The sequence below is a fragment of the Lepidochelys olivacea genome, assembly GCF_965140295.1.
Source record: "Lepidochelys olivacea isolate rLepOli2 genome assembly, chromosome: 5".
In the NCBI taxonomy this organism is placed as follows: domain Eukaryota; kingdom Metazoa; phylum Chordata; order Testudines; family Cheloniidae; genus Lepidochelys; species Lepidochelys olivacea.
In genome coordinates this window covers 329425-354878 of record NC_140415.1, presented here as the reverse complement: position 1 = coordinate 354878, position 25454 = coordinate 329425, and the positions used below count along the sequence as shown (strand labels likewise).

General features: G+C 48.4%; 1 protein-coding gene across 2 annotated transcripts in view; it reads left to right on the top strand.

Moving 5' to 3' along the window:
* Positions 1-726: 726 nt before the first annotated feature.
* The window catches only part of LOC311520448 (gamma-secretase subunit Aph-1b-like), a 28690-nt gene continuing 3962 nt past the window's right edge, over positions 727-25454 (top strand). The window contains exons 1-4 of one of the 2 annotated variants that reach the window (XM_084627898.1): positions 727-984; positions 6843-7013; positions 23278-23351; positions 23626-23748. In XM_084627898.1, coding sequence (XP_084484024.1) covers positions 872-984; positions 6843-7013; positions 23278-23351; positions 23626-23748 — 481 coding nt within the window. In that variant the 5' untranslated portion in view covers positions 727-871. The remainder of the gene's footprint in view (positions 985-6842; positions 7014-23277; positions 23352-23625; positions 23749-25454) is intronic. The other variant, XM_084627899.1, reaches the window with a different exon arrangement.

The window sequence follows — 25454 nt, the reverse complement described above, 5'->3', positions numbered from 1 at the left end:
CCACAGCCGACCCCAGACTCCCCCCCCCCGCCCCGTCCCCACAGCCGACCCCAGGCTCCCCCCCCCGCAGCCGCCCCCAGACTCCCCCCCCCGCCCCGCCCTGTCCCCACAGCCGACCCCAGGCTCCCCCCCCACCCGCCCGCCCCGCCCTGTCCTGTCCCCACAGCCGACCCCAGACTCCCCCCCCACCCGCCCCGCCCCGCCCCGCCCCCACAGCCGACCCCAGACATCCCCCCACCCGCCCCGCCCCGCCCCGCCCCCACAGCCGACCCCAGGCTCCCCCCCCACCCGCCCCGCCCCGCCCCGCCCCCACAGCCGACCCCAGGCTCCCCCCCCACCCGCCCCGCCCCGCCCCGCCCCCACAGCCGACCCCAGGCTCCCCCCCCACCCGCCCCGCCCCGCCCCCACAGCCGACCCCAGGCTCCCCCCCCACCCGCCCCGCCCCGCCCCGCCCCCACAGCCGACCCCAGGCTCCCCGAGGTCAGCGCCCGGCTCCTTTACTCAGCCCCCAGGCGCGTGCCGGGCAGGGCAGAGGGAGCCCCGGCCCCCCAGGAGCCCGCGCGGCCCCGGCAGGAGGGAGGGTCACAGGGGCGGGGCCCCCGGCCTGAGCGGGTCCGTCGCACCCCGGGGCGCGCGCTGCGGCCCCAGGCGGGGCTCGGGGTCACCAGCGCGGCCCCGCGGAGGGGCCCAGCGCTCGCCCCGGCGTTGCCCTTTTAACGCGGCCGGGCTGCGGGACGTGATGTCACCAGGCCCCCGGAAGGGGCGGGGCCAGGGCCGGCGAGGCGGGACCGGGACCGGGACCGGGAGCGGCAGCCCGACCGACTGACTGACCGAGCCCTGGTGCTCCCGCCCGGCCCGGCCCGGCCCGGCCATGACCCTCCCCGTCTTCTTCGGCTGCAGCTTCATCGCCTTCGGGCCGGCGCTCGGGCTGCTGCTCTTCACCGTGCTGCGGGACCCGCTGCGCGTCATCGTGCTCGTCGCCGGGTGAGTGCGCGGGAGCGGCCCGGGGGGGGCCCTGGCGGAGCCCCGGGGGGGGGGCCCTGGCGGAGCCCCGGGCGGACCTGCTGCGTGCCCCGGGGTCAGAGCCAAGGGTCCGACCAGCCCCGCGTCCTGTCCGCCGTCAGGGGCCGGCGCCCCACGGGGAGCGAACAGGCGGCGAATCCCGCAGTGACCCATCCCCGGTCGCCCATTGCCCGCCTCTGGCAAGCAGAGGCCAAGGCCACCATCCCTGCTAATAGCCATTGTTGGGCCTGTCCTCCAGGAACTTACCTACTTCTTTTTTAAACCCTGTTATACTCTTGGCCTTCACAGCCTCCTCTGGCAAGAATGACAGGTTTCAGAGTAACAGCCGTGTTAGTCTGTATTCGCAAAAAGAAAAGGAGGACTTGTGGCACCTTAGAGACTAACCAATTTATTTGAGCATGAGCTTTCGTGAGCTACAGCTCACTTCATCGGATGCATACCGTGGAAACTGCAGCAGACTTTATATACACACAGAGAATATGAAACTATACCTCCTCCCACCCCACTGTCCTGCTGGTAATAGCTTATCTAAAGTGATCATCAGGTGGGCCATTTCCAGCACAAATCCAGGTTTTCTCACCCTCCACCCCCCCACACAAATTCACTCTCCTGCTGGTGATAGCAAGGAGTTCCACAGGTTGACCGTGCGCTCTGTGAAGAAATACTTCCTTCTGTTTGTTTTAAACCTGCTGCCTGTTCATTTCATTGGGTGACTCCTAGTTCTTGTGTTGTGAGAAGGAGAAAATAACACTTCCTTATTTGCTTTCTCCACACCAGTCATGATTTTATAGACCTCTGTCACATCTCCCCTTAGTCATCTCTTTTTCAAGCTGAACAGTCCCAGTCTTATTAATCTCTTCTCATTAGGAAGCTGTTCCATACCCTCAGTCACTTTTGTTGCTCTCTTCTGTGCCTTTTCAAATCCCAATATATGTTTTTTGAGGTAGGGTGACCAGATCTGTATGCAGTATTCAAGATGTGGGAATATTCTGGATTTATACAGAGGCAATATGATATTTTCTATGTTATTAACTATCCCTTTCATAATGATTCCCAAAATTATGTGCCAGAACCTGGGATGGGCAACAGGGGATGGATCACTTGATAATTCCCTGTTCTGTTCATTCCCTCTGGGGCACCTGGCACTGGCCACTGTCAGAAGACAGGATAATGGGCTAGATGGACCTTTGCTCTGACCCAGTACGGTCGTTCTTATGTTACCTTTTTTGACTGCTGCTGCTGCTCATTGAGTGGATGTTCTCAGAGAACTGTCTATAATGACTCCAAGATCTTTCTCTTGAGTGGTAACGCCTAATTTAGATCCAGTCATTTTGTATGTACAGTTGGGATTATAGCACTGGTTGTAGGTCTCGTCTGACCTCCTGTACAGCATAGGCCAGGGAACTGTCCCAAAATACTCTCTAGAGTAGAGCTTTTCAAAAAACATTTGCTCTTGATTTAAAATTTGTCAGGTTATGGAGTATCCACCATGATCCTTGGTAAATTGTTCTAATGGTTAATTACCCTCACTGTTAAAAACATACACCTTCTTTTCAGTCTGAATTTGTCTAGCTTCGCTGTCCAGCCATTAGATCATGTTATGCCTTTCTCTGCTAGATTGAAGAGCCCATTATTAAACATTTGTTCCCCATGTGGGTACTTATAGCCTGATCAAATCACACCTTAACCACCTCTTTGTTAAAAGTTTATCACTAATTTTTTCTAATTTTTTAATCATTCTCATGGCTCCTCTCTGAACCTTCTCCAAATTATCACCAATTACAGGCATCAGAACTGGACACAGTATTCCAGCAGTAGTTGCACCATTGCCAAATAAAAAGGTAAAATAATCTCTACTCACACTCAAGATTCCCGTTTATACATCCCAGGATCGCATTAGCTCTTTTGGCCACTCTGTCATACTGGGAACTCATGTTTGGCTGATTATCCATCCCCCCCAGGGTGCTGGAACAATTTGTATAGTGGGGCTGCTGAGAGCCATTGAACCAAACTGTAATATAATGGAAACCCATTTCTAGCCAGGGGGTGCTGCAGCACCCCCTACACCCCTAGTTCCAGCACCTATGCACCCCCCCCCAAGCTTTTTAGAGTCTCTGTTTCCCAGGATCCTGTGAGCATGGTCGACATTCTGTGTTCCACACCTTTCCTAAAAGGTGGCGCCCAGAATTAGACGCAGCTCTCCAGCTGAGGCCTCACCCAGCACCAAGGAGAGCAGGACAATTGCATCCCATGGTTTTCGTACACAATTCCAGTTAATACACCCCAGAATGATACCAGCCTTTTTGCAACCGCATGATGTGGTTGACCCATATTCAATTTGTGATCCCCAGGATCTCTAACCCCCAGATCCTTTTTAGCAGTACTCTCACCTAGACAGTTGTTCCCCATTTTGTAGTTGTGCATTTGATTTTTCCTTCCCAAGTGAAGTACTTTGCACTTGTTTTTATTGAATTTCATCTCCTTGAATTCAGACCAATTCTCCAATTTGTCGGGGTTGTTTTGAATTCTAATTCTGTTCTCCAAAGTGCTTCCAACTCTCCCAGCTTGGTGTCTTCTGCAGATTTTATAAGCATACTCTCCACTCCATTATCCCAAGTCATTAATGAAAAAAATTGAGCAGTACCAGACCCAGGGCTGTCTGCTGCAGGACCCCGCTAGATACATCCTCCTGGTTTGACAGCAACCCATTGATAATGACTCTTTGAATACGGTCTTTCAACCAGTTGTGCACTTGCCTTATTGTAATTTCATCTAGACCACATTTTTCTAGTTTTCTTATGAGAATGTCACATGGGACTGTCAAAAGTCTTACTAAAATAAAGATACATCATATCTACTGCTTTCCCCATATCCACTTGGCCAGTAACTCTGTCAAAGAAGGAAATGAGATTAGTTCGGCATGATTTGTTCTCGATAAATCCATGCTGGCTGTTCCTTATAACCCTGTTTATTTTTAGACACTTATAAATTGATCTGTTTAATAATTTCTTCCAGTATTTTTCCAGGTATTGAAGTTAGGTTGACTGGTTTGTAATTCCGTGGTCCTCTTTGCTCCTCTTCTTAAAGATAGGTACTATGTTTGCCCTTCTCCAATCCTTTAGGATCTCACGCATCCTCTAGGAGTTCTCAAAGATTGCTTCAGCTAGTTCTGTAAGTAGGAACTAGAATGAATTTCATTAGGTCTTGCTGACTTGAATACATCTACTTATCTAAATAGTCTTGAATCTATTCTTTCCCTATTTTGCTTGCATTCCTTCCCCCTTGTTAATAGTAACTGTGATTTCAACTTAGTTTGCAATGGTGTTGTAGCCATGTTGGTCCCAGGAATGAGAGACTCGGTGGGTGAGGTAATATCCTTTATTGGACCAGCTTCTGCTGGTGAGCGAGACAAGCTTTTGAGTTTATACAGAGCCCTTCTTCAGGTCTGGGAAAGGTACTGAGAGTGAAGACAGCTTGTCTCTCTCACCAGCAGAAGTTGGTCCAATAAAAAAATTACCTCACCCACCATGTCTCATCAAGCTAGTTTGACAGGATCTATTTTCCATAAACCCATGCTGATTGGCATTAATTATATTACCCTCCTCTAATTCTTCATTATTAGAGTCCCATATCAGCTGCTTCATTATCTTGCCCAGGATCAATGTCTGGCTGACAAGCCCATAATTACCCAGGTCATGCTGTTTACCCTTTCAAAATATTGGCATACTATTTGCTTTCTTCCAGCCTTCTGTACCTTTCCCCAGCGTTCTAGGGCATTTTGAAAATCAGCAGTAACGGTCCAATGAGCTCCTCAGCCAGCCTTTCTAAAACTCTTGGGTTCAGGTTATATGGACCTGCTGTTTTAAAATATCATCTAACTGATCGAGCTGCTGTGTGGCATTCTCCTGAGAAAGTAGTGGAATGGAAAGAGTTATATTGTCATATGATGAGCCTACAATATCCGTCTCCCACAAACAGAACAGAAATATTTATTGAACTCCTCTGCCTTTTCTCATTATTCTTGATAATTCTACTACTTCCATCTAGTAATAGACCAATCCATTGTCAGGATTCTGGTTCTTTCAAACATATTTTAAACATTCTTATTGTCCTTATCTCTGCTGGCCACAGGTTTCTCTTTGTGTCCCGTTTCAGTGTTCTACAATTCCTAACTTCTGATTTAAATCCATTGCCATCCCCTTCTCCTTTCTTCCATTTGTTGTGTATTGTTTAATTTTTGTACGCTAAAGAGTGTGAGGTGTGCACAATGGGGGCCAGGTAGATCAAAAAAGCAGGACCTGAGAGGAGGAGGTTTCAGGTCCGAGTATATTTTCTATGGGGCAGACCAGCAACAGTCCCCTGTGCCCCAAGAGAAGGATCTGGGGCAGCCTGGGTCAGAGAGAATGGGGGAGCTCAGGGAACAGGAGCTGAGCACCTCTGCAGATTTCGGGGGCTGAGCCCTACAGCAGCTCCACCGGACACCACTGGAGATGCAGACTGCTCCATCATGGGGCATGCTCTGTGGGACAAGTCACCATTCCCTTGTGCTGTCATTTACAGCAGTGCAAACATGTGCCATGCTGTCCGTCGGCGTTCGCTCTCTTTGCAGCACTGGGCAAACCTTTTGGCCCGAGGCCACATCGGGGTTGCCAAACTGTATGGAGGGCCAGGTAGGGAAGGCTGTGCCTCCCCAAACAGCCTGGCCCCTGCCCCCCCCCCCCCGAGAAGCCCCAACCCATCCAACCCCCCCATGCTCCTTGTCCTGTGACTGCTCCCCAGAACCCTCTTTCCCTTATCCAACCTCTCCCCCTCCTGCCCCCTTACCATGCCGCTCAGAGCGGCAGGAGCTCGCAGCCACGCCACTGCACTGCCTGGCAGGAGCAACGGGCCAGAGCGCTGGCAGCGCTGCGAGCTGAGGTTGCGGGTGAGGGGGGACAGCAGGGGAGGGGCCGGGGACTAGCCTCCCCAACCGGGAGCTCGAGGACCGGGCAGGATGGGCCAGATGTGGCCCACGGGTCGTAGTTTGCCCCCCTCTGTTCTAACAGGTATGGTGCTGTGTGTGTTGGGCCGCAGGCCTCAGCTCTGCGGGCCAGCTGCCTTGGGACCTGGCTCCCCTTGCTGAACCCAGCGTGCCTGAGACCTGCAGTGATGGGGGCTGCGTGTCTTTCACTTGCTACCAGGTGTTCCAGATGTTTGCTATGTTCTGCTCTGAGTGCCGTGTGCTTCAGGTGGGGCACTAACTGCCCCAGTCTGCTCCCTGGCTGAGGAGCACAAGGGCCTCATTTTGGAGCTGCTGCTAAGGGCGCAGTCCCTGCGCACTCGGTGATTTGAGTGGTGTGTCTGTCATGGGGTGGACACCAGATGGGGGGGTCCTCTGTCCATGCACTGCAGGATCTTGAGTTGGGTTAGCAGTAGGGTTTTTCTGCCACTTCCCATGTTTCTGGGCCCCCCATTGGTCTGGGCACTGCATCCTGCTGCTCTCAGAGGGGCTGCTATGGACGGTGGCAGGAGAGCACCAGTCCTCTGTCTGGAGGGGCCGAGCACATGATCTGTCATGCTCTTGCAGAGAGATTTCAGCACAGATTCGTTCTCTCGGCTGGCGCATGGGAGTCACAGATTTCCACCAGCTGAGACTCCTGCCACAGGTATCCACACCTCTCCCCACCCCTAGCTCTGCCGAGCCTGACCAGGCCTGGGAGCTGCACCCCACTGATGTGCAGATAGTGGGGCCCTTTCCACACTGCCCAGCCTGGGTGGCTGTCTGAAGCAGGCAGGCAGTATGGTGCTGCACGTTCCAAAATGGCCTGTCTCTCTTTCAGGGCCTTTTTCTGGCTGGTCTCCCTGCTCCTGTCATCGTTAGTCTGGTTCATTGCGGTTAAAGCCAGTGACCCAGGAGATGAGCCACTGCAGAAGGGCCTCCTAATATTCGGGGTCCTGTTCTCCGTGCTCCTACAGGAGGCCTTTCGATTTCTCTACTACAAATTGCTCAGGTAAGGAGTGGTGTGGGGTGCCTCACACTACCTGCCTTTGTAGACTGTCAGTCCAAACTGTAACTGCACTGCTTATTGCACAAGCCAGGACTTTACACTCACCCTGCTGCCCCACCCCGCTTGTCTGTTTGATTCACCTGATGTCTCTCATTACGTAGTCAGACTGTGAGTTCTGTGGTGCAAGGACTCTCTCTCTCTTGTTTTTGTTACAGGTGTTTAGAGTGCCCAGCACAAAGGAGCCCTGAGCTCCCGCCCCTAGGTGCTCCTGCAATACTAATAGTAAATAGAATCATAATTGTGATTAAATTCATCTAGTTTTAAGGTCAGAAGGTCCATTAAATAATCTAGTCTGAGCTCCTGTGTAGCACAACCCATTGAATTTTCCCCAGTTCCCTCTGCACGGAGCCCGATAACTTGTGTTTGGCTGAAGCAGCTTCCAGAAAGACATCCAAGCTTGATCCGACTCCAAACAATGGAGAATCCACCACTGCCCATAGGACTTTCTTCCAATGGTTCATCAGCTTCATTGTTAGACATTTGTGCCTAATTTCTAACCTGAATTTGTCCAGTTTCAGCTTCCAGTGTTGGGTCTTGTTCAGCCCATCTCTGCTAGACTAAAGAGCCCTTTGGTACATGGCATTGTTTTCCCAGGAAGGCACTGACACACTGTAAGCAAGTCACCTCTCCATTGTCTTTTTGATTCCTGTTCATTTAACGCAACATTCTTACGAGTGCTGCTTTACCACAAAGGGGGAAAGCCAAGAAATTAGCGTAGTGGAAAAATCCAGTGTGCCTGAGAATCTGGCAATGCTTACACTGCATCCTGCTCCAAGCCACGACCCGACCCAGCATTCCTCTGCATCCTGCTAGCTTCCCTACTACAGCAGTGAGGTGCATTCCTCATTCTGTAGCCGTACAATAATCTGCGTATCACCTGACCCCGCATCTCCAGCCTGTGGTAGGTACAGTCCTGTGAGAGCCCTTGGGCCGGAGTTACAAAGAGCTCAGCATGTTGGGTGCTTGTGTGTGCCTGAAATTGACCATTATCTAGGTGTCTGCGTGGGAGCTGATCTCTTGTGAAAATCTGGCCCATCTCACCAGGGGCTGCTGACTGTCCCGCTGCATTCAGGACAGACATGGAAGAGCTGGTCTCCGCTTTTGCCTTGAGCGCATGATCTCTGTCCAGTACTGGGAGGGTGAACGGTGCAGCGGGCGGTATGCAGCTCCCAGTGGGCTGGTGGAAGAGGTCCGAGTCTGTTGTGGACCATTTATGATGGGTAATAAGGGATCAGGGATGGATTGGCTGAGTCACAGGCCAGGATGCTACATCCCAAGCACTGGCCACAGCGGTCTTGCCTGATATGTAGACAAGACCTCTGATGTGTAGATTATTGTACGGCTTCCCTAATGGCACGGGCCACCTCCCTGGCCTACCCAGGGTAGGCAAACTTCCATCTTCAGTACTGGGCCTAGGCATGCTGAGTGCAGGTGGGTGAAGGCCGGACGCCGCAGGGAGGAAGCTGGATATACATGTTGCAATAAGGGTAGGAGGGGCAGAACTGTTCAGGTCATGGTGGCAAGAACGGGTGGATTACTCCATTGCTGGGAGGTGCTGGAACCGTTGTCTGCGCAGCTTTGTAAACATGGTAATGTGTATTGAACAACTGAGAAGCTGGGGCGGATTCTGATGTCCTCATGTGGCTGGGGTGGGGAGTTTTGCTTTTCCGTGTTACAGTGCACCCATCCAGCTTTGGAATCCATCCATCTAGTAACTGGATGAGAGCAAATCGCTGCCCTCTGCCAGCTCCCCCCGTCCTGCAGGGACCCCCCCACTGCTGAGCTCCCCAGGTCTGAAGGGGGGATGCACCGAAGGAAGGGTGGAGGCGCTTGGGGAGAAGCAGCTAAGTGGAGGTGGAGGTTACAGTTTGGGCGGGGACTTCTCCTAAAGGGACTCTTCATATTCCCACAGCAATCTTGAAACAGGCCACTTTCTTCTCTATGTGTGAGTGTCTGCTGCAACTCCCGGCTGCGACGCTTCCATAGTGCTATGTTTCATCCCGAAGCCTGGAGCACTGAGCAGCTAATGGTGCCCTGGGTACTCAGCTCACCAGGATTCTTTTGCTCAAGACACACACTTGGGGCCTGGTTCTTACGCCCCCTAATTCTGGTTTAACTGGCTACGTTGGCACCCCCCTGCACAAGGAGGAGAATTCCTGGGTGACGCACAAGTGCAGTGGCTCTATGCTGGACTCCATGTAGGGATGTGGCCAGAGCACCTCTCCACTTCAGGTATTCCTGACTGCCCTTTGCATCATGGTCAGTAGGTGTAATTAGAGCAGGCCTCAGGCAGCTTGAATTTATGCCAGGGACTGGTCTGATCTTCTTGACCTGCTGCTCGACAAACCGGGAAGAATTAGTAGGGGAAGCAAAAGTGGATGGGAACCTGGGAGGCAGTGACCGTGAGATGGTCGAGTTCAGGATCCTGACACAGGGAAGAAAGGAGAGCAGCAGACTTCAGAAAAACAGACTTTGACTCCCTCAAGGAACTGATGGGCAGGATCCCCTGGGAGAATAACATGAGGGGGAAAGGAGTCCAGGAGAGCTGACTGTATTTTAAAGAATGCTTATTGAGGTTACAGGGACAAACCATCCCAATGTGTAGAAAGAATAGTAAATATGGCAGGCGACCAGCTTGGCTTAACAGTGAAATCCTTGCTGATCTTAAACACAAAAAAGAAGCTTACAAGAAGTGGAAGATTGGACAAATGACCAGGGATGAGTATAAAAATATTGCTCGGGCATGCAGGAGTGAAATCAGGAAGGCCAGATCACACCTGGAGTTGCAGCTAGCAAGAGATGTTAAGAGTAACAAGAAGGGTTTCTTGAGCTGTAGCTCACGAAAGCTTATGCTCTAATAAATTGGTTAGTCTCTAAGGTGCCACAAGTACTCCTTTTCTTTTTGTGAATACAGACTAACACGGCTGTTACTCTGAAACCTAGCAACAAGAAGAAAGTCAAGGACAGTGTGGGCCCCTTACTGAATGACGGAGGCAACCTAGTGACAGAGGATGTGGAAAAAGCTAATGTACTCAATGCTTTTTTGCCTCTGTCTTCACGACTACTGCACTGGGCAGCACAGCATGGGGAGGAGGTGACCAGCCCTCTGTGGAGAAAAGTGGTTCGGGACTATTTAGAAAAGCTCGACGAGCAGAAGTCCATAGGGCTGGATGCGCTGCATCCGAGAGTGCTAAGGGAGTTGGCGGATGTGATTGCAGAGTCATTGGCCATTATCTTTGAAAACTCATGGCGATCGGGGGAGGTCCCCGACGACTGGAAAAAGGCTAATGTAAAAAAAGGCCCATCTTTAAAAAAGGGAAGAAGGAGGATCCGGGGAACTACAGGCCAGTCAGCCTCACCTCAGTCCCTGGAAAAATCACGGAGCAGGTCCTCAAGGAATCAATTCTGAAGCACTTAGAGGGGAGGAAAGTGATCAGGAACAGTCAGCATGAATTCACCAAGGGCAAGTCATGCCTGACTAATCTAATTGCCTTCTGTGACGAGATAACTGGCTCTGTGGATGAGGGGAAAGCAGTGGATATATTGTTCCTTGACTTTAGCAAAGCTTTTGACACAGTCTCCCACAGTATTTTTGCCAGCAAGTTAAAGAAGTATGGGCTGGATGAATGGACTATAAGGTGGATAGAAAGCTGGCTAGATTGTCGGGCTCAATGGGTAGTGATCAATGGCTCCATGTCTAGTTGGCAGCCGGTATAAAGTGGAGTGCCGCAAGGGTCGGTCCTGGGGATGGTTTTGTTCAATATCTTCATGAATGATCTGGAGGATGGTGTGGATTGCACCCTCAGCAAGTTTGCAGATGACCCTAAACTGGGAGGAGAGGTAGATACGCTGGAGGGTAGGGATAGGATACAGAGGTCCCTAGACTAATTGGAGGATTGGGCCAAAAGAAATCTGATGAGGTTCAACAAGGACAAGTGCAGAGTCCTGCACTTAGGATGGAAGAATCCCATGCACCGCTACAGACTAGGGACCGAATGGCTCGGCAGCAGTTCTGCGGAAAAGGACCTAGGGGTTACAGTGGATGAGAAGCTGGATATGAGTCAACAGTGTTCCCTTGTTGCCAAGAAGGCCAATGGCATTTTGGGATGTATAAGTAGGGGCATTGCCAACACCCTCTATTCGACACTGATGAGGCCTCATCTGGAGTACTGTGTCCAGTTTTGGGCCCCACACTACAAGAAGGATGTGGAAAAATTGGAAAGCATCCAGCGGAGGGCAACAAAAATGATTAGGGGACTGGAACACATGACTTATGAGGAGAGGCTGAGGGAACTGGGATTGTTTAGTCTGCGGAAGAGAAGAATGAGGGGGGATTTGATAGTTGCTTTCAACTACCTGAAAGGGGGTTCCAAAGAGGATGGATCTAAACTGTTCTCAGTGGTAGCAGATGACAGAACAAGGAGTAATGGATACTATTAATTTAGGCTTAAATAGAGACTGGGAGTGGCTAAGTCATTATGCAAGGTAGCCTATTTCCTCTTGTTTTTTCCTACCCCCCCCCCCCCAGATGTTCTGGTTTAACTTGGATTTAAACTTGGAGAGTGGTCAGTTTGGATGAGCTATTACCAGCAGGAGAGTGAGTTTGTGTGTGTGGTTTTTGGGAGGTGGGTGAGGGGGTGAGAGAACCTGGATTTGTGCAGGAAATGGCCCAACTTTATTATCATGCACATTGTGTAAAGAGTTGTCACTTTGGATGGGCTATCACCAGCAGGAGAGTGAATTTGTGTGGGAGGGTGGAGGGTGAGAAAACCTGGATTTGTGCTGGAAATGGCCCACCTGATGATCACTTTAGATAAGCTATTACCAGCCGGACAGTGGGGTGGGAGGAGGTATTTTTTCATATTCTCTGTGTATATATAAAGTCTGCTACAGTTTCCACAGTATGCATCCGATGAAGTGAGCTGTAGCTCACGAAAGCTCATGCTCAAATAAATTGGTTAGTCTCTAAGGTGCCACAAGTACTCCTTTTCTTTTTGTGAATACAGACTAACACGGCTGTGACTCTGAAACAAGGAGTAATGGTCTCAAGTTGTCGTGGGGGGGGGCGGTTAGGTTGGATATTAGGAAAAACTTTTTCACTAGGAGGGTGGTGAAACACTGTAATGCGTTACCTAGGGAGGTGGTGGAATCTCCTTCCTTAGAAGTTTTTAAGGTCAAGCTTGACAAAGCCCTGGCTGGGATGATTTAGTTGGGGATTGGTCCTGCTTTGAGCAGGGGGTTGGACTAGATGACCTCCAGAGGTCCCTTCCAGCCCTGGTATTCTATGATCCCTGGACAGTCCCAGTCTCAGGGGACTGCAAAGGCTGTATACAACCATCTTCCTCTCCCCTCCAAGCTCAGGTCAGAATCCAGGCCCAGGTCTGTACATAGAACAAAAGCATGGAGTGGCGGGGACGGCTTGAAGGTGATTTCAGGGCTCTGCCTTAAGTCCTGACTGAGCTTGTAGAGGTGACAAGCAATGCCTGAGATGGTATTATGCCCATCTGTTATCATTTGTGCTCATTCTGAACTAAAAGGCTCAGACCCAGGTAAAGAGCAATGAGGCAGTTACTTAGAAGTTTGGGATCGGATCTCATCAGCAGACAGTTTCTATGTTCTTTGGATTCTGGTCTTGGGTCCAGGATGCTCCTATTACTCCCACTCTGGAGGGGCCGATACCATGGCCTTGGTGGTTCACAACTCTACTTGCTTGCACACGTCTGCTGGGCTCAGCCCAAGAGAAACTTTTATAGAAGGTCTCTTCAGATTTTTCTGGGGTGAGGGTGGGCGGGGCAGCCCCCCACTTCACCTGATCTGACACCCAGATCTGTGCATCAGGACTTGGTTCTCAGGTTCCTGAACTGCATTCCCTACAGTAGCCAGTAGGTGGTGATAGTGTATTACAAAAGTTCCATGTTTTGCTCAGTGGAGATTGGGTTCTAATTGCAAACGATTTGATCCTGTTTGCGCAAGGCTCTCCCGGCCTTGGCCCGGAAGCGCAGAGTCACTCTTCTGGGAATTGGGTCCCTCCCTTTGTTTAGTCAGAGATTGGTAAAGCAAGGCCAGAATGGGCCATTATGATCATCCAGTCTGCCCTCCTGCATAGCACAGGCCAGCGAGCCTTGCCCAGTGATTCCTCCATGAAACCCAGAATGTCTGTTCCCTGTTGGCAAACGGTCAGGAACTGAAAAGGAGGACTTGTGGCACCTTAGAGACTAACCAATTTATTTGAGCATGAGCTTTCGTGAGCTACAGCTCACTTCATCGGATGCATACCGTGGAAACTGCAGCAGACATTATATACACACAGAGATCATGAAACAATACCTCCTCCCACCCCACTGTCCTGCTGGTAATAGCTTATCTAAAGTGATCATCAAGTTGGGCCATTTCCAGCACAAATCCAGGTTTTCTCACCCTCCACCCCCTCCCCCCCACAAACTCACTCTCCTGCTGGTAATAGCCCATCCAAAGTGACAACTATCTTCAAAATGTGTATGATAATCAAGGTGGGCCATTTCCTGCACAAATCCAAGTTCTCTCACCCCCTTCCAAAAACCACACACGCAAACTCACTCTCCTGCTGGTAATAATTTATCCAAAGTGACCACTCTCCCTACAATGTGCATGGTAATCAAGGTGGGCCATTTCCAGCACAAATCCAGGCTTTCTCCCCCCCCCTTTTTTTCCCCCGGGGACACACACACACACACACACACACACACAAACTCACTCTCCTGCTGGCAATAGCTCATCCAAACTGACCACTCTCCAAGTTTAAATTCAAGTTTAACCAGAACGTCTGGGGGGGGGGGGGTAGGAAAAAAACAAGGGGAAATAGGCTACCTTGCAAAATGACTTAGCCACTCCCAGTCTCTATTTAAGCCTAAATTAATAGTATCCAATTTGCAAATGAATTCCAATTCAGCAGTTTCTCGCTGGAGTCTGGATTTGAAGTTTTTTTGTTTTAAGATAGCGACCTTCATGTCTGTGATTGCGTGACCAGAGAGATTGAAGTGTTCTCCGACTGGTTTATGAATGTTATAGTTCTTGACATCTGATTTGTGTCCATTTATTCTTTTACGTAGAGACTGTCCAGTTTGACCAATGTACATGGCACAGGGGCATTGCTGGCACATGATGGCATATATCACATTGGTGGATGTGCAGGTGAACGAGCCTCTGATAGTGTGGCTGATGTTATTAGGCCCTGTGATGGTGTCCCCTGAATAGATATGTGGGCACAGTTGGCAACGGGCTTTGTTGCAAGGATAAGTTCCTGGGTTAGTGGTTCTGTTGTGTGGTATGTGGTTGTTGGTGAGTATTTGCTTCAGGTTGCGGGGCTGTCTGCAGGGTTGGTTCCCTATGTGGATGGAGCAGGTCAGCGCTGCGGTTCTTCCAGTTGTTCTTTCCCTGACTCTAGTACAGCGGATCCAAGGCTCTCGAAGCATTTCACAAACCCTGCTGAACTCAGCCTTGCGGCCCCTCGGAGCAGGGCACTATTAACCGCCAGTGTTAGCAGATGGGGAACTGAGTTAGGAAGCGTGTGTCGGAGCACAGCCACTAACAGACCCCATATCGGACTCCCATTCCTGGGCTTTAGCCTGAAGGCCATCCTGCCTCCTGTATAATCTGTACAGAAAGTCCTTGCATTTGTGCATCTCAAAGCCCCTGGGAGCCTTCAGCTCTAGGCCTCATAAACAGCTTCCAGTCAGTGCAACTCTCGTGTGGCTTGCCTGGCCTCATCCTCTCCAGACACTCCCTGGCAGGAGAAGCCAGAGGAGGCTTCAGGCAAATTCACATTGATTTGCAGGATGGAGGAGGTGCAAGAACCTTATTTTAAAGCGACCCCTTCCCCACCCTCCCCCCATCCCAGATGCCAGGAGCTGCTGTTCTCTTATGCATGTTCACAGGCAGTTGAACCTGCACTGAAAATCAGGCATAACCCTCAGATCCCTGGCCAGCTGCCAGCACAGCCCTGATCTGGGTAAAGACTGGGCCCTGCCCTCAATGAATTACCAAATAATTAAGAAATCAATTTGCAAACACCTAGAAGATAATGAGATAAGTAACAGTCAGCATGGATTTGTCAAGAACAAATAGTGTCAAACCAGCCCGGATAGCTTTCTTTGACAGGGTAACCAGCCTTGGTGGTAGGGGGGATGTGGTATATCTTGATTTTAGTAAGGCTTTTGATACTGTCTCAATGACCTTCTCATAAACAAACTAAGGAAATACAACCTAAATGGGAACTACTATAAGATGGGTACATAACTACTCTCTGGGAACGGTTTTCCAAGCAGTTATCAGTGGTTCACAGTCATGCTGGAAGGGCATAACAAGTGGGGTCCCACAGGGATCGGTTCTGGGTCTGATTCTGTTCAAAATCTTCATCAATGATGTAGATAATGGCATAGAGAGTATACGTATAAAGTCTGCGAACGACCCAGCTGGGAGGGGTTGCAAGTGCTTTGGAGGATAGAATTAAAATTCAAAATGATCTGGACAAACTGGAGAAATGGTCTGAAGTAAATAGGATGAAATTCAATAAGGACAAATGCAAAGTACTCCATTTAGGAAGGAACCATCAGTTGCGCACGCACACAAAATGGGAAATGACTGTCTAGGAAGGAGTACTGCAGAAAGGGATCTGGGGGTCATAGTGGATCACAAGCTAAGTATGAGTCAACAGTGTAACGCTGTTGCAGAAAAAACAAACATCATTCTGGGATGTATTAGCAGGAGTGTTGTAAGCAAGACACGAGAAGTAATTCGTCCACTGTAATCTGTGCTGATTAGGCCTCAACTGGAGTCTTGTGTCCAGTTCTGGGCACCACATTTCAGGAAAGATGTGGACAAATTGAAGAAAGTACAGACGAGCAACAAAAATGATTAATTTCAGAGTAGCAGCCATGTTAGTCTGTATTCACAAAAAGAAAAGGAGTACTTGTGGCACCTTAGAGACTAACCAATTTATTTGAGCATAAGCTTTCGTGAGCTACAGCTCACTCCATCGGATGCATAAAGTGGAAAGTACAGTGAGGAGATTTTATATACATGCAGACCATGAAAAAATATACATTGTAAGGAGAGGTTTCAGAGTAGCAGCCGTGTTAGTCTGTATTCGCAAAAAGAAAAGGAGGACTTGTGGCACCTTAGAGACTAACCAATTTATTAGAGCATAGCTCACGAAAGCTTATGCTCTAATAAATTGGTTAGTCTCTAAGGTGCCACAAGTCCTCCTTTTCTTATTGTAAGGAGAGTGATCACTTAAGATGAGCTATTACCAGCAGGAGAGGTGGGGTGGGGGGAGAGAAAACCTTTTGAAGTGATAATCAAGGTGGGCCATTTTCAGCACATTTCCAGGAGTTAACAAGAACGTCTGAGGAACAGTGGGGGGGGGAGGAATAAACAAGGGGAAATAGTTTCACTTAGTATAATGACTCAACCACTCCCAGTCTCTATTCAAGCCTAAGTTAATTGTATCCAATTTGCAAATTAATTCCAATTCAGCAGTCTCTCGTTGGAGTCTGTTTTTGAAGATTTTTGGTGAAGGATAGTCACTTTGAGGTCAGAAATCGAGTGAACAGAGATTGAAGTGTTCTCCGACTGGTTTATGAATGTTATAGTTCTTGACATCTGATTTGTGTCCATTTATTCTTTTACGTAGAGACTGTCCAGTTTGACCAATGTACATGGCAGAGGGGCATTGCTGGCACATGATGGCATATATCACATTGGTGGATGTGCAGGTGAACGAGCCTCTGATAGTGTGGCTGATGTGATTAGGCCCTGTGATGGTGTCCCCTGAATAGATATGTGGGCACAGTTGGCAACGGGCTTTGTTGCAAAGATAGGTTCCTGGGTTAGTGGTTCTGTTGTGTGGTGTGTGGTTGCTGGTGAGTATTTGCTTCAGGTTGGGGGGCTGTCTGTAGCCTGTCTCCCAAGATTTGTGAGAGTGATGGGTCGTCCTTCAGGATAGGTTGTAGATCCTTAATAATGTGTTGGAGAGGTTTTAGTTGGGGGCTGAAGGTGACAGCTAGTGGCGTTCTGTTATTTTCTTCGTTGGGCCTGTCCTGTAGTAGGTGACTTCTGGGTACTCTTCTGGCTCTGTCAATCTGTTTCATCACTTCAGCAGGTAGATATTATAGTTGTAAGAATGCTTGACAGAGATCTTGTAGGTGTTTGTCTCTGTCTGAGGGGTTGGAGCAAATGCGGTTGTATCGTAGAGCTTGGCTGTAGACAATGGATCGTGTGGTGTGGTCTGGGTGAAAGCTGGAGGCATGCAGGTAGGAATAGCGGTCAGTAGGTTTCCGGTATAGGGTGGTGTTTATGTGACCATCGCTTATTAGCACTGTAGTGTCCAGGAAGTGGATCTCTTGTGTGGACTAGTTCAGGCTGAGGTTGATGGTGGGATGGAGATTGTTGAAATCATGGTGGAATTCCTCAAGGGCTTCTTTTCCATGGGTCCAGATGATGAAGATGTCGTCAATATAGCGCAAGTAGAGTAGGGGCATTAGGGGACGAGAGCTGAGGAAGCGTTGTTCTAAATCAGCCATAAAAATGTTGGCATACTGTGGGGCCATGTGGGTACCCATAGCAGTGCCGCTGATCTGAAGGTATACATTGTCCCCAAATGTGAAATAGTTATGGGTGAGGACAAAGTTCAGCCACCAGGTTTGCCGTGACATTATCGGGGACAGTGTTCCTGACAGCTTGTAGTCCATCTTTGTGTGGAATGTTGGTGTAGAGGGCTTCTACATCCATAGTGGCCAGGATGGTGTTTTCAGGAAGATCACCGATGGATTGAAGTTTCCTCAGGAAGTCAGTGGTGTCTCGAAGGTAGCTGGGAGGGCTGGTAGCGTAGGGCCTGAGGAGGGAGTCTACATAGCCAGACAATCCTGCTGTCAGGGTGCCAATGCCTGAGATGATGGGGCGCCCAGGATTTCCAGGTTTATGGATCTTGGGTAGCAGATAGAATACCCCAGGTCGGGGTTCCAGGGGTGTGTCTGTGCGGATTTGATCTTGTGCTTTTTCAGGGAGTTTCTTGAGCAAATGCTGTAGTTTCTTTTGGTAACCCTCAGTGAGATCAGAGGGTAATGGCTTGTAGAAAGTGGTGTTGGAGAGCTGCCAAGCAGCCTCTTGTTCATATTCCGACCTATTCATGATGACAACAGCACCTCCTTTGTCAGCCTTTTTGATTATGATGTCAGAGTTTTAGAGTAACAGCTGTGTTAGTCTGTATTCGCAAAAAGAAAAGGAGTACTTGTGGCACCTTAGAGACTAACCAATTTATTTGAGCATGAGCTTTCGTGAGTTGTTTCTGAGGCTGTGGATGGCATTGTGTTCTGCACGGCTGAGGTTATGGGGCAAGTGATGCTGCTTTTCCACAATTTCAGCCCGTGCACATTGGTGGAAGCACTCTATGTAGAAGTCCAGTCTGCTGTTTCGACCTTCAGGAGGAGTCCACCTAGAATCCTTTTTGTAGTGTTGGTAGGGAGGTCTCTGTGGATTAGTATGTTGTTCAGAGGTGTGTTGGAAATATTCCTTGAGTCGGGGACGTCGAATATAGGATTCTAGGTCACCACAGAACTGTATCATGTTCGTAGGGGTGGAGGGGCAGAAGGAGAGGCCCCGAGATAGGACAGATTCTTCTGCTGGGTTAAGAGTATAGTTGGATGGATTAGCAATATTGCTGGGTGGGTTAAGGGAACCATTGCTGTGGCCCCTTGTGGCATGTAGTAGTTTAGATAATTTAGTGTCCTTTTTCTTTTGTAGAGAAGCAAAGTGTGTGTTGAAAATGGCTTGTCTAGTTTTAGTAAAATCCAGCCACGAGGAAGTTTGTGTGGAAGGTTGGTTTTTTTATGAGAGTATCTATTTTTGAGAGCTCATTCTTAATCTTTCCCTGTTTGCTGTAGAGGATGTTGATCAGGTGATTCCGCAGTTTCTTTGAGAGCGTGTGGCACAAGCTGTCAGCATAGTCTGTGTGGTATGTAGATTGTAATGGATTTTTTACTTTCAGTCCTTTTGGTACGATGTCCACCTGTTTGCATTTGGAAAGGAAGATGATGTCTGTCTGTATCTGTACAAGTTTTTCATGAAGTTGATAGATTTCCACTCCATTACAACCTACATACCACACAGACTATGCTGACAGCTTGTCACACGGTCTCAAAGAAACTGCAGAACCACCTGATCAAGTGGGACATTAGGAAAAACTTCCTGACTGTCAGAGTGGTTAAGCACTAGAATAAATCACCTAGGGAGGTTGTGGAATCTCCATCATTGGAGATTTTTAAGAGCAGGTTAGACAAACACCTGTCAGGGATGGTCTAGATAATACCTGAGTGCAGGGGACTGGACTAGATGACCTCTCAAGGTCCCTTCCAGTTCTATGATGCTATTTCCCATTTACCTTCAGGGCATCAGAGGGCACCAAGGATTAATGCTGCCTGCTGGACAAAGGTGCCTCTCAGGCCACAAATCTGCCTCCTTTGGATTATGAGAATGGGGCCTTGTGCTCAGTGCTACACACAGCCTGAGACACAGTCCCTGCCCCAAGGAGCTGACTGTCTAAACCGACAAAGAGGGGCACAGTGAAAGGAAGTGACCTGCTCACGGTTGATATACATCTGTACCAGCTAAACATAGGCAGGGATGGGGTCCAAACGAGCTGTGACTGCTCACGAAAGAAAGAGCTTGAAGTCACCGTGGGTAGTTCCCTGAACTCTTTAGCTCAGTGCACAGCAGAGGCCAAAAGGGCAAACAGAATGTCGGGAGCCATTAAGAAAAGGATAGAAAATAAGACTGTAGATAGCATAATGCCACTATATAAATCCATGGTTTGCCCACACCTTGAATACTGTGTGCAGTTCTGGTGGTCCCATCTCAAAAAGGGTATAGTGGAACTGGAAAAGCTTCAGAGAATGTCAACAAAGATGATCAGGGGTATGGAACAGCTTCTGTACCAGGAGAGATTTAAAATATTTGGACTGTACAGCTTAGAAAAGAGGTGACTAAGGGGGGAGATAAGGGAGGTCTATCAAATCATGACTGATGTGGAGAAAGTGAATAGGGAAGTGTTATTTACCTCATTGTGTAACACAAGAACCAGGGGTCCCCCAATTAAATTAACAGGCAGCAGGTTTAAAATCAACATATGGAAGTACTTCTTTACACAATGCAGAGTCAACCTGAGGAACTCCTTGCCAGGGGATGTTGTGAAGGCCAAAACTATAACTGGGTTCAAAAAAGAACTGGAAAAGTAGGGTAGGTCAATCAATGGGCTATTAGCCAAGATGGTCAGGGATGCAACCCCATAGGTCACCCTAAGCCTCTGACTGCCAGAAGCTGGGGAGGGGGGGAGAACGGGGAATGGATCACCCCAGGACAGGGAATCTTGCTAAATGTGGCCAAGTTCATAAGCCTAAACCAGGTGGCAGTGAGGGGCCAGGGCTGGCTCTAAACACAGTTACCCTGTACTACAGCATCTCCCTATTTGGTATCAAAAACCCTTTCATGCCTGGGCTCAAACTGCATGGCCCAGCGAGGTAGTGTCAGAGCCAGGCCTAAAACCCAGGATTCATAGTGTTTGAGCCAGAAGGCATCATTAGTCTGACCCCCTGCAGAGCACAGGCCAGCTACTGTCATCCAGTCACTCCTGTGCTGAGCCATTTACTGTCAGCCATTGGTTCTTTTCTGCCTTTCTCCTCTTGATTAAAGAGCCCTTTAGTACCTGGTATTTTCTCCCCGTGAGGGTCTTTAGTTTCCTCTCAGTCTTTCTTTGTCTCTCGCTGTAAAACATTTTTCCGGCTCTTGGATTATTTTTGTGGATCTTCTCTGCACCCTGTTTAGTTTTTCAACATCCTTTTAAAAATGTGAACCCCACAACTGGATGCAGTAGCAGCCTAACCAATGCAGTATAAAAAGCTAAAATCACTTCCTCCTCACTAATCACCTGTTTATACATAGATGACCATAGTGGTCCACTCTTCTCTTTAGAATCTATGAATCTATCTGAACTTCTGCAGAGCACAGGCCAGAGAACTGCCCTGAAATAATTCCTAGAGCAGAGCTGTGAGGAAAAACATCCCATCTTGATTTAAAAATGGTCAGTGATGGAGAAACCACCACAGCCCTTGGTAAACTGTTCCAATGGTTGTTTAACATCACTGTTAAAAATTTGTACCTTAGTCTGACTTTGTCTATCTTATACTTCGACCCCTTGGATCGAGTTAGACCTTTCTCTGATAAATAGAAGAGCCCATTATTAAATAAATATTTGTTCCCTATGTAGGTGCTTGTAGACTGGAATCAAGTCCCCACTTAACCTTCTCTTTGTTAAGCTACATAGATTGAGCTCCTGGAGTTGATCACTATATGGCAGGTTTTCTGATGCTTTAATCATTCTCCTGGCTCATCTCTGAACCCTCTGTAATTTATCAACATTTTTTTTTTAATTGAGGACCCCAGAACTGGACACAGGATTCCAGCAGTGGTTCCAATAATGCCAAAGACGGAGGCAAAATAACTTCTCTGCCCCTACTCGAGATTCCCCTGTTCATGCCTCCCAGGATCGCATTAGCCCTTTTGATCACAACGTCGCACTCGGAGCTCATGTTCAGCTAATTATCCACCACGCCCCCCAAATATTTTCAAGCGTCACTGCTTCCCAGGATAAAGTCCCCCATTCTGTAGGTATGGCCTGCATTCCTTGTTCTAGATGGATACATTTATGTTTAGCCATATTAAAATGTGTCTATTGTTTGCTTGCACCCAGTTTACCAAGTGATCTAGATTGCTCTGTATCAGTGACCTGTCCTCTTCATTATTTACCACTCTCCCAATTCTTTTTTGTCATCTGCAAAATTTATCAGTGATGATTTTGTTTTCTTCCAGGTCATTGAAAAATGGTTAAATAGCATAGGGCCAAGAACCAATTCTGGTGGGACCCCACTGGAAATAGTCCTGTTCAGAGATGATTCTCTATCAGTTATCCAGTTTTTAATTTGTGACTGTCCTCTCCTTGTCATTATTTACCATTCTGCCAGTCTTTGTCATCAGCAAATTTTATAAGCAGTGATATTTATATTTACTTCCAGATCCTTTGATAAAAAAATTGAATGGCATCGGGCTTAGAACCATACCAGAAATGCCCCACTCAGTTATGATTCCCTCTTAACAGCTGTCACAGAGCCATGGAACAGTCTCTGGGAAGAGCCCATCAGTGGGCCAGACCCCCTGAGGGGGTCTCACTCTTTCTCCAGTGTAACCACCTCCTGAGACTGGACCTCTGGGCCTGCAGCCCCCCTGCTTCACCCCGTGAGCTCTGCTCAGCAAGTCACACTGAGACAGACCCTGATGGAGACTTGTCCACTCTGCAGGGATTAATGCATCTCACCCAGCATCTGCAGTGACACTCACACAGCACTGCCAGAACAGTTGGCTTTATTAGTCACCTGGACACAGCACAGGGAGCGCTTAGAGTAGCCCAGAGAACTGACAGTTAGAGCGTCATCCAGTCTGGCCAACCCAGCACCCAGCCAAGCTGTAGAGAACCCCTTGGTTCAAGCTCTGTCTGTCTCTGTCTGACCTCCTTGGTCAGACTCCAGGTGAGAGCCCGGCTCCTCCCAGCTGCCAGCTCTGATCCCCCCCATCTCATACCTCCCCAGTCCTTTATTCTCCAGCTGGGGAAAGTTCTCAGCCTCTCTGCTGAGAGGTGGGAAATCCAAACCCTCTGGGGCCTTGGTCACTGGGTGTTAATGTCTGAGGGATTGGATTTGCCCTTGTCTTCTCAGATGCTACATTGACGTGGAGCCTAAAGCCCAGACAGTTCGATGACACCCACTCCTTTGTTTCTTTGCCTGCCTTGAGAGCAGATAGCCCTTTTCCACCCATTTGGCAATGATGCAGCACATAGGGGAAATGGGCTGACAGGACTCATAAAAATATAACGAAATATTCTTACTTTCTCAAAACTCCTTTCTGAGATCTGTCAGCCAGTTCTAAATCTGTTTAATTTATGCTTCATTGGTATTGCGTAGAGGTAATTTTTTAATCAGACTATTGTGTGGTGCTAAATCAAACACCTTGCAAAGATCCAAGTACAGTACGTCTACACAGTTACTGTTATCAACCAGCCTAGTAATCCCATCATGGGCAGCCGTACACTGGGGTGTGACTGGGACTCTCTCCTTTCTCTGTCCAGGAAGGCAGTCGAAGGGCTGGTGACCCTCAGTGAAGATGGCTGCTCCCCGATTTCCATCCAGCAGATGGCATATGGTATGTTCCTCAATGGGGCAGGGCTGACCCCAGCTTGTGTGATGGGGTATATGGGATGAGTGGAGGTAGCATCTCATAGAGGAGGGGAGGGGGCTCTTGGGAAAAGGAGATTTCTCACCAGGGATCCCTCAGAATGGAGGCAAGTGTTGTGGGGTCCCTGTGCAGGGCTGTGGGGGAGGCCTCTGGGGATTGGAGACAGGTCAAGGAGCCTCTCTGAGAGTCTCTGGCTCTGACGTCCCTGGGCTCAGCAACATGTGTTTTCTCTGTCCCACAGTAGCTGGCCTGGGCTTTGGGCTCATGAGTGGCGCCTTCTCCATGATTAACCTCCTGGCAGATGCCCTGGGGCCTGGCACTGTGGGAATCCATGGAGACTCACAGCTCTACTTCCTGACCTCGGGTGAGCAATGGGCCTACAACCCACTGCACCATCTACCTGCCAAACTGTGCTATAGAATCTCTAGGGATAGTAACTCCATGCTCTAATAATAAGAATGTAGCAGTAGAGAGATACTACTGACCAGGATGGTGATAGTAACTGTGAAATGCTCAGGGAGATTAGAGAGGCTATGTTAGGGTTCCCTCCCCACTCTGAACTTTGGGGTAAAGATGTGGGGACCCGCATGAAAGATGCCCTAAACTTATTTTACCAGTTTAGGTTAAAACTTCCCCAAGGCACAAATCCCTTGTCCTTGGATGGATGGTATGCTGCCACCACTAAGTGATTTAGACAAAGGTTCAGGGAAAGGACCACTTGGAGTTCCTATTTCCACCAAAATATCACCCTAAGCCCCTACACCCCCCTTTCCTGGGGAGGCTTGAGAATAATATCCTCACCAATTGGTACAGGTGAGCACAGACCAAACCTTTGGGTCTTTAGAACACTGAAAATCAATTAGGCTTTTAAAAGAAGAATTTTATTAAAAAAAGTAAAAGAATCACCCCTGTAAAATCAAGATGGAAGGCAATTTTACAGGGAAAAATAAAAAGATTTAAGACACAGAGAATCCCCCTCTAGGCTTAGTTTTAAAGTTACCAAAACAGGAATAAACCTCCCTCCAGCAAAGGAAAATTCACAAGCTAAAACAAAAAATAATCTGACGCCTTTTCTGGCTTTACTTACTGTTTTAGTAATTTTGGATGCTTTTTTAGGCAGGTTCTTAAGAGTTTTTTTTTTTGGGGGGGGGCTAGTTTCTTTCTCTCCTTAAAAAAACACACAAACAAAGAGCACAACAAAGCCTCCTCACCCCCAGATTTGAAAGCACCATTGGTCAGGTGCCAACTAGGTTATTTGAGCTTTTTAACCCCTTACAGGTAAACTCTGGCCAGGAGAAATGTTATATTACTGAATACATAAAGGTTGTTACCCTTCCCTGTATATTTGTAACAGGCTATTAAAATAAATAACTCAATAATAGAGATTTCCACTATCCTCATATTGACTGGGCACATGTCCCCTCAGGACAGGATACTGAGATAAAGTTTCTGACACCTTAAATGGCTGCTTCTTGGAGCAGCTAGTCCTGGAACCCACCAGAGGAGAGACCATTCTTGATTTAGTCCTAAGTGGAGCACAGGATCTGTTCCACGAGGTGAATATAGCTGGTAATAGTGACCATCATATAATTAAATTTAACATCCCTGTGGCAGGGAAAACACCACAGTGGCCCAACATTGTAGCATTTAATTTCAGAAAGGGGGACTACACAAAAATGAGGAGGTTAGTTAAACACAAATTAAAGGGTACAGCACCAAAAGTGAAATCCCTGCAAGCTGCATGGAAACTTTTTAAAGACACCATAATAGAGGCTCAACTTAAATGTACACCCCAAATTAAAAAACATAGAGAATCAAAAAAGTGCCACAGTGGCTAAACAACAAAGTAAAAGAAGCAGTGAGAGGCAAAAAGGCATCCTTTAAAAAGTGGAAGTTAAATTCTAATGAGGAAAATAGAAAGGAGCATAACCTCTGGCAAATGAAGTGTAAAAATATAATTAGGAAGGCCAAAAAAGAATGTGAAGAACAGCTAGCAAAAACACTCAAGAAGTAATAACAAAAAATTCTTTAAGTAGATCAGAAGCAGGAAGCCTGCTAAACAACTAGTGG